The 8,546-nt window shown below is 40.3% G+C and overlaps 1 protein-coding gene across 1 annotated transcript in view; it reads right to left on the bottom strand.

The window, feature by feature from the left end:
- Positions 1-8,546, bottom strand: part of PSEN1 (presenilin 1) — a 43,971-nt gene that overhangs the window by 15,327 nt on the left and 20,098 nt on the right. Inside the window, exons 3-4 of the mRNA XM_018571799.1 lie at positions 8,126-8,358; positions 5,714-5,855 (exon numbers count right to left, since the gene is read on the bottom strand). Coding sequence (XP_018427301.1) covers positions 5,714-5,855; positions 8,126-8,358 — 375 coding nt within the window. The remainder of the gene's footprint in view (positions 1-5,713; positions 5,856-8,125; positions 8,359-8,546) is intronic.

The following is an 8,546-nucleotide window of genomic DNA, read 5'->3' on the forward strand; positions in this document are numbered from 1 at the left end:
AATCAGGGAGATGATCGAGAAGTGAGCGAGTGGCGGTATGTGTTCACTCACTTCCCGATCTATTGAGATGACGTGTGACAGTGTCACTCGTCGGCTCAAACTATGAGGATGAGTGATTTTCGCTCACCTTAGTTCTCCTTTAACTATAAAAACACATTTGTGTCTGAAGCCTCTGAAAGAAAAGGAACTATGAAGGGTTAATTTTATCAAGGAGAAGTTCAGTTTCAAAAAGCATAGCCTACAGTCTCCCAGAGTCATGTGTATATATCCTTTGCTGGCCACCATTACAGGGTGCCATTTGGAGACCAATATTAGATGCCTATTCCGCATAGTACAGAACAGGTCTCCTAAAAAGAATCTTGCTCACAAATGAGCCCTGGGAAAGTGTATGCAATACTACCTGAAACAGGAGTTCTCTTCTATAAAGATAACCCTTCATAATTCCATTTTTTGCCCATGAGGTTTCAGAGACAAATACATAATTAAAAGCTAATGAGCCCTTACCTTTTGAAAAATATGTCCAGGCCATCTCCCAAATACTTGGACTTGGCAGACAAAATAATTTCCAGGTCTAAAAGAGGTAGAAGGGTGTATAATAATGATATGCATTTCCTATTGAAGGACTAGTCTTTGTAAACAACCATATTCTAAAAGGTAGGAGACCATTCATCAACATTCCCGATTGATTAAATTCTGACACGACAGATATTTTTCTTTAAAAGAGGCCTTGTCAACAAAATAAAAATGCAGGTAAACGCACAGAAATATAAAGTATTAAAATTAGGGATGCACCAATAACATTTTTTTTTCAGCCTAAAGTACCAATATGTTTTTTCCTGTACTCGCCAATGCCAAATACTGATAATGGCATCCCGAGGTAGCATAGGCCCGGCATCTGGAAGCCGGACGGCAAGTCGCGATCCCTGATTAGCCAGGACTACGCCCGGGAAGCCAGTGTTTTATGAAAAGCACACTGGCTTCACGCTCCCTCGCAACACTGCGAGGCAGCCTGGCTTCTTGACCAATCAGGAAGCCGGGCGGCACATTATGACCCACCACCCGGCTTCCTGATTGGTCAGGAAGCCAGGCTGCCTCACAGGGTTGATAGGTAGGGTGAAACCTACTTCCTAGCCAATCTGGAAGCCGGGAGGCGGGTTATGACATGCCGCCCGGCTTCCTCGCAGTGTCGCCAGGCAGCGTGAAGCTGGCTTCCTAGCCAAATCCTAGACAGTGTTTACTTGGTGTTTTTCATTTACATAAATTATTTCTTCTTCACTACCAACGTACCTTTTAACTTGGTTTTGTTTTTACCCTTCCTTTCACAACCCCATTGAAGGAAGCCAATGGCAGGCTCCCCCAATAGACAAAACAAAAATCTGATGACAAAGCCTCAGGCTGCAAACACTTTCATAGCAATAGTAAATACCAAATAAATAATCAGTCATAAAAAAGATAGGGGTATATACAAAAACAAATCTTACAAAGTAAGCCTGTCCAAAATCTATTGCTGATTGGAAGCATAGTCCACGATTGAAAAAAAAAGTAAATGTTTTGCTTTTTTGGACAGAACAAAATCACAAAAAGTTCAAACAAAAACATTGTATGCCTGAAATGCCTGGTCATCAAGTAATTTGTGCTATTTTGTTTACACATCTTTAAACTATCTTTACAAAGAACCTTGCTGATCTATTACACTTACAAAGCCAGCAAACAAAGGCAATTTTCTGCTGAACTAAATTTGTTCTAAAATCACAAATCAGAGGATTATTTCCTCAAATAAAAAGTTCCCCAGGGTAGTTCTTGCCTTATTATTCAACAATGTTCTTCTTGTCACTTACACGGTCATCTTAGACTGAGAACTGGCTCTGTTCTGAGAAGTAAAATTGCTGCAAGCTACCATTTTACCCACCCAACCCATATGGTTGCCCAACATTCTGCACATAGTCTATCGTTCATCTGCATTCTTCCTGTAGGCGCATTTCTGAGTGGTTAGCTTTTTTTACTTTGAAAATACACTTTTACGTTTTATTTTGTCCTTGAAGTGGTCTTGCAACATTTTTTAAAAATACTACACGTTTGATAGGTGCAGAGAAGCCCCAAGGGCTAAGGACTGACTCCAAATATTTTCTGAAAATACCAGAAAGTTTTCAGATAATTTATATGCACTTATATGTCCAACTGAAGCTACAAGCTTGCTAGAACCTGAATTAACAATAGTTATTGCACACATAAAAACACCAGAGCAAAGCCTTGAGCCCAACTGCAGCCAAACTTTTTGTTTGAGGTAAAGTGGGGAAAGGTTAGAATCTCATGTTTTAAATTGCAGTCTGTGTTCCCATTAGGGAGATTTCTACTCATTTCCAGTATGTAACATTTCTCCAATAGGGACAGAAGCAGCAACAAAAGCATATTTTAGTACAGTGGGGGTGAAGCTCAGAAACCTGGTAAGGTTTTTTAATTTTTTTGGTGACGTTCCTTAATTTCTTTGTCCTTGTGCGACACACATGCACAGAAGCTAACCCCCTAATGGAATCACATATAGAAATAAAACTAAAAGTGACACTGAACGTTGGAGTTAAATCTTAAAAATGCAAATTTAAATAACTATAAAAACACAAATGTATCTTATTTGTGCATCACTCAGCTGTAGATCCTCAAATCATCTCTGAATTCTGTAGTAAAGTAGCCACCACTCCAAGCTCGCTCCCATGATGAACTACAATCTCAGGTTAAGTTAACTAATTTGAATTGCGAATGCAGTCCATCACAGGAGTTTGAAGTGGTGGCTACTTTACAACACACACACACACACACACACACAAACTATCCATCCTCCAGGACAGTGTCAGCACCAATTCAGAGAGGATGATCTACAGCCGAGAGATACACAAATAAGATACATTTTTGTTAACAGTTAAAAAGGTACTTGAATGCATTTTTAAGATTTAACTCCTGAGTTTAGTGTCACTTTGACACTCTAACCTATCCATACTATATTCAAAACAAAAAACTGGCTGAAGTAGGGCTAGAATAAAATCTGATACGAGTAATGTAAAAGCACATTTTCACAAGCATATTAAAAGGGAACCAATAACCAATATATAAATATGAAAGATGTCAATTTTTTTTTATGTAGCTTCTGTGGCTGTCACCATAATCCTAGCCCCACTACCTAACCTGGAAGGATAATGGAGGATGGGAGTTTAGACTTTTCCAATTTCACAGACTGCAAGATGGATTTAGGTATATAAGTAGGTAGGGAAGACAGACCAAGAGCATACCCATTTACAAACAATTCAGCAACTGTAGCTCCCTACTATTTTCATATTATTCCATATTCACTTGTATACATTCTAATGTGCATCTGGGGCACTGAGGCCCTGGTCACATTTGCATGCATTTAGGTGCAGGCAAATGGACATCTAACAGATGAAGTACAATGCAATTAGAAATCTTTCAGTCCTTTGTGGCCATTTCCCATGTGCTGCAACTTGGTGCAATTTTCATAATATACAACACACTGCATAATTGTAAGTTTAGGCATGGTAAAGCAAGCCCACTGATATGAATGGTAAATTACTAAAAACACATGCATTATGCAGTAGTGTGTGCTTTTAAAGCACCCTCGCCATGGCAAATTCCTATTATATGTTTCTTGGCCTTAACTGGTTTCTCACTCTGGTTTATTCTTTAACATTTAAGCTAGGGGCAGTCAAATTAATGTAGAGTACGCTGCTGTACGCTCACCCGAACTGCATGTCCATACTCATACAGGATGGATTCTTTCTGCGTCCAAGAAGGGACACCCGCACCCGTGCAGTTCGGGGGAGCGTAGGGCGGCGTACTCCCATAGAGAAGAACAGGCTGCTGCGTGTAATCACATTCAGCACCTGTCCTTCCCAGGAGCGGTCTGGTACGAGTCGTGCATGCAGCATGGATCTGTACAGGCCGGCTGTTAATCGTGTGAATGAGGTCTTACAGGCAACATCTGTAAATGTGTCTTGTGCCCAAGCAGATCCCTGCAAAATGTACCTTGAATGCCTCCTGAAAAATAGCAGTCCACTACCAGAGCTTAAAGCTTCAAAGCTGCGCATGTGCAAGATCATCTAAGACACTGCTGCCTTGAATGCTACGCACACAAGATTTGGAGTGAGATTTGGTAATGTCGTTACAGAGCAGCAAACAGATATCCTTGGAGAACTACAATGCAAGGACCTATCTACTTCTGCTTAAATCATTCTATGCACATGAACTTCCTTCACTGATGCCATTTTCTGATCAATACCCCACTAGCCATCAGATGGCCAGTCTGCAAAAAGGCGGCTCTGACATGAGGAAGCAAAACCCTGATGCTTAACCATGATGGCTGCCGCCACGCAGAGACACAATGCAGGACAAAGACAGGTAAATCAGTAATTAGGAAAATATTTGCACCAAGTAGCCTACAGGCAATAGTGGCGATGGCTCTTTCGCCTTCTGGTGCTCTTTCTTTGTGCACAGCTTCCCCAGGTTAGGTATTTTATAAACTCTGTTCACTGGCTCTACCGGAACAGAAACACAGTAATGAGATGGCACTGGAGAGACAGCACTATTACTTAATAGATACTCCTACTGTCTGCATCACTTTCTGAAACCTATCCTATGATAAACCTTTTATACTATCTTTTAAATTGCTACTTAAGGCAACTGGTAATGAAACAAATTTGCTTGGTCCTATGACTGAATTCAGAAATACTAACCTTTTAGACCCCGTTCACATTGAGCGATTTATCGCGCGGTAATTCCCGCGATATCACGGCAAATTACCGCGCGATATCGCACTCCAATGCAATCCAATGGGGCAAAGGGTCCTGCTGTCGCGGGTCGTGTGTCGCTACAGCAAGACCCTTTTTTGAGCGGATTTAGCCGCGATTCAAGCTTGCTCAATGCAAGCTTGAACGCGATGTCGCGCAATACGCAAATCGCGAGACAAACGTGCAATTTGCATATCGCGCTGTGGGAACGGGGCCTTAGAGTTACTGGCCGGGGTAAAGCATGTGGCCAATGAAGTCAGACCTCCTGATCTACACCATCTGATTCAGGTATGTGAATCAGAAAGATACAGGAAAGATTTGAAGTGGCCTTCTTTGGAGGAACAAACAATAACAGGGGGACTGAGTTATGCCCTCAAATGGACACTACAGTACCAGCTCACGTCTGGCAGTCTTGCGATTATTTGTATGGAAAGTTACTTTGAGGGGAAAATAAATAGAGAAAACCAATTTGCACCAAATGAGTAACACAATCTATTAGGACCAAATACTACTTATAGTGTATGCTATTACAAATATCAGCATGATTGTACAGATCTAAAATTTGACCGTATACAAGACCCATACAATGACCTTCAAAGTCGAGTGATGCCCTGATACTGTGACTAGGGAAACTAGGAACACTAGACTTTAGTAAACTGCTAGGAGCAAAACAGTTGTGAATTTTAAGAATCTATTTAAAAACCAACATGTTACGGCATGTCTACTAGGTGAGAATGATGCTTACTCTGAGCATTTACAGTGGCAGTATATTGTAGTTCTAGGTAAATTCTGTTACACAAGTTTCTTTGACATACTAATAGGAACGTATTATAAACATAATAGAACACCTTAATTAGAACAGACATCTTTTGAGGTGCGCATTAGAACAGAAAAAAAAAAAAGAAGAGGGAAGGCATCACCTTATAACATCTATACTTGTAGAGTACCACTAGGAGAATAGTCATGACAATGATTACACTGATCATTATTGCAGTGTTTAGAATGGAGTTCAGAGCCCTCTGTCCCACCGTTTCTGTATCTTCTGTAAATGGAGTGTAAATTCTAGAGGGAAAAACAAAATATATGAGAATATCACAGCAATATACCTGCACTTTGCATACAAACCTACATACAGATATTTCCAGGTTCCAATCAGATTTTAATAAAATATTACAAAATCACTGTAAATACAGACACAAAGAAACTGATTTTTGAATAATGTTTCTGCACAAACCACTCCTAAAATGTGGCCCAAACTTAACCTAAGTCACAATTGGAAAGACAACAGTGTGCATGCTCAACATGCATACACAATTTACAATGTCAGTGAACTACTTAAATGGTTTTAAACAATAAAGGCTCTATATAAAAATGTATATGAACCTTAAGGAATAGGTCATGTTGATAAGCCTCAGTGGTAGATATTCTGCGCATTAAGAACATAAGCAAGTGTGTGTGTGCGCTTGTCCTGTCCCTGTGAAGCGTGCACAAGAAATGGGGGGGGGGAAGAGTCATTTTCACTGGGACAAAAAGAACCGATGAGCAATACAAATATTCTGAGGTGGTAAGGGTAAATTTCTCCAGTACAGGGATAGATGGCAATAGTAACCTGGCAAAACCTCTAAACCTTCCCCGCTTTTTAAATTAAATATATTAGCTGAAGTTAGCCTTTAAAAGAACATGTCATTTTTAACTAAAATTGTAAAATAAACCCCCTGCTCTAGACTCCTCTGCAGAGCAACATGGAAACATCTTCACATCAAGCACACATCCAGTTTCCCTGAATCAGGAGCAACAATGACCCTATCATCAATGGGGCCAGCAAAAACTTTTCCTATTGCACACAACTTTACCCCATGTGATTTATTACTTCTCAGTGACAAGAAAAGAAAATCAATAGCTTACCTCCCGAGTATGAATAGTGCAAGTTTATTCAGATAACAGAATTGCATCTTAGAGAACTATGGGGTCAGTGTTTTTCCCCATAGTTCTCCTTTAAGTAACTTTTGGCAAAGATAATGTAATATGACTTAGACACCTGGGAGAGGGGCCCTTGATGCTTAAGATTGGAGACTGAAAAACCAACAACCAGAGCAGCAGAAGTAACACGCATGCAAAGTGATTTTCAATAAAATAGTGATCAACGCCTTGAAAAAACGGACAGTGATTTCTAAACAGTAAATGTACTGATCAAGATGCATACAACTCACATGCTAAATATATGGATCCAGCATGTTATCCAACTTTCAGTGTTCATTACACATGTAAACTGCAACATATATGCCACCTATTGACAAATGTTGGTGTTGCATGTAACATGGGGGAAGGTGACAGCTGACATGTATTGTGTAACTGAATTAAAATAAGAAACAGCAGGAAGCCCTTTCACCTGTAAAGACACACTTTGAAGTGTATGTAAACCGTAACAAACTTGCCTTGTTTGGTCCCTTTTTTTCTGTTAAATATGCTAAAGTGTTGAGTGATATATCTGTTTGATAAGAGCGTGTAGAACATACAGAATGCACAGAGAGACAGAGGACTCATGACAAAAAGCCTAAGAAACCCTCACTGCCCTAGTAGAGTGGACTTTAATCACAATTCATATGTAATGGGAACCTTGAATGGATGAATGAAGTGGTTATACCACTCTCTCCAAGGTCAATCTGGAGATATTAGAATGAATGGAATGCTATTGGTCTTGATAGATCACCGATCCTGCTGGGGTCAAAGGGCAGCTCCTGTATCTACCATCGGGTACCGTGTCCTGGAAAGAAACCTGTCCAGTCTCTTGTTGAACAGAGATGCTAAAAAGGCCAGGCCCGATGTTCCCCAACACAGACAAATGCCTTGGAACACATCCAGATGGAAGGACCATTTTCTCCACACCAGACGTTGCCTGCTAAAAAAATAATCTACAACCGTCACCACCGCAACACTGCTGGTTCCCCCTAATGATTGACAAGCCAAAGCAGTGGCACTGCTTGAACATGGACCATACTGTATGACTGGTCATGAGCAGGTCCAGTGAAGGAACAACCGAATAACTGCTCGTAATTCTAGAGTGTTCATTAAAAGCTATTCTTCCTAAGACCAACAACCTAGCAGCAGCCCTAGCCACAACAGCTGATAAGCCCACCCCACCCCCCCAAAAAAAAAAAGAATGGGGGAAGGGATAATCAGAATTGACCAGTGGCATAGGGGGATCTAACAGGGATCTGTGAGAAGATCAGAAAGCACAATTCTTCCCTCTGCCATATACATTTTGAAAAGGGTATTGCCAGTGTAGTGTTGCCAGTGTAATGTAAGCAAACTATACATAAAACTGTACTTACAACTGTCCATCTTTTCGAGTGTAAAAGCTGACAGACTTAATTGTTGCCACAACCACAACCATGCAGAGGGTAACTGGTACAAACAGCATGATGACATGCTTGGCACCATATTTTAAGGTAAGCTCCTCATCTTCATCATCATCCTGTTCCAGCACTTGTTGTGAGCTGCTTTGCGTCTGTCCATTGCTCTGAGATTCAGTGCGTTCATGATTTCTCCTTTCCTGGTTATCATTCTAAAAGACAGATGAAAGCAAAACCAAAATGTTCAAGATAGGAATAAAAAAGACACATATCAAAATATTTAAAATAGGATTTAAAATAGGATTATGCACACAGTTTTATTCTGGTCAAAATAGTAAAGAACTACATAGGACTTTATTTGCAGCAACTTTTCCTTTTAAGAACAATATGGGAAAAGAAT

This window comes from Nanorana parkeri, unplaced genomic scaffold (genome assembly GCF_000935625.1).
Source record: "Nanorana parkeri isolate BGI_ZX_2015 unplaced genomic scaffold, ASM93562v1 scaffold1842, whole genome shotgun sequence".
In the NCBI taxonomy this organism is placed as follows: domain Eukaryota; kingdom Metazoa; phylum Chordata; class Amphibia; order Anura; family Dicroglossidae; genus Nanorana; species Nanorana parkeri.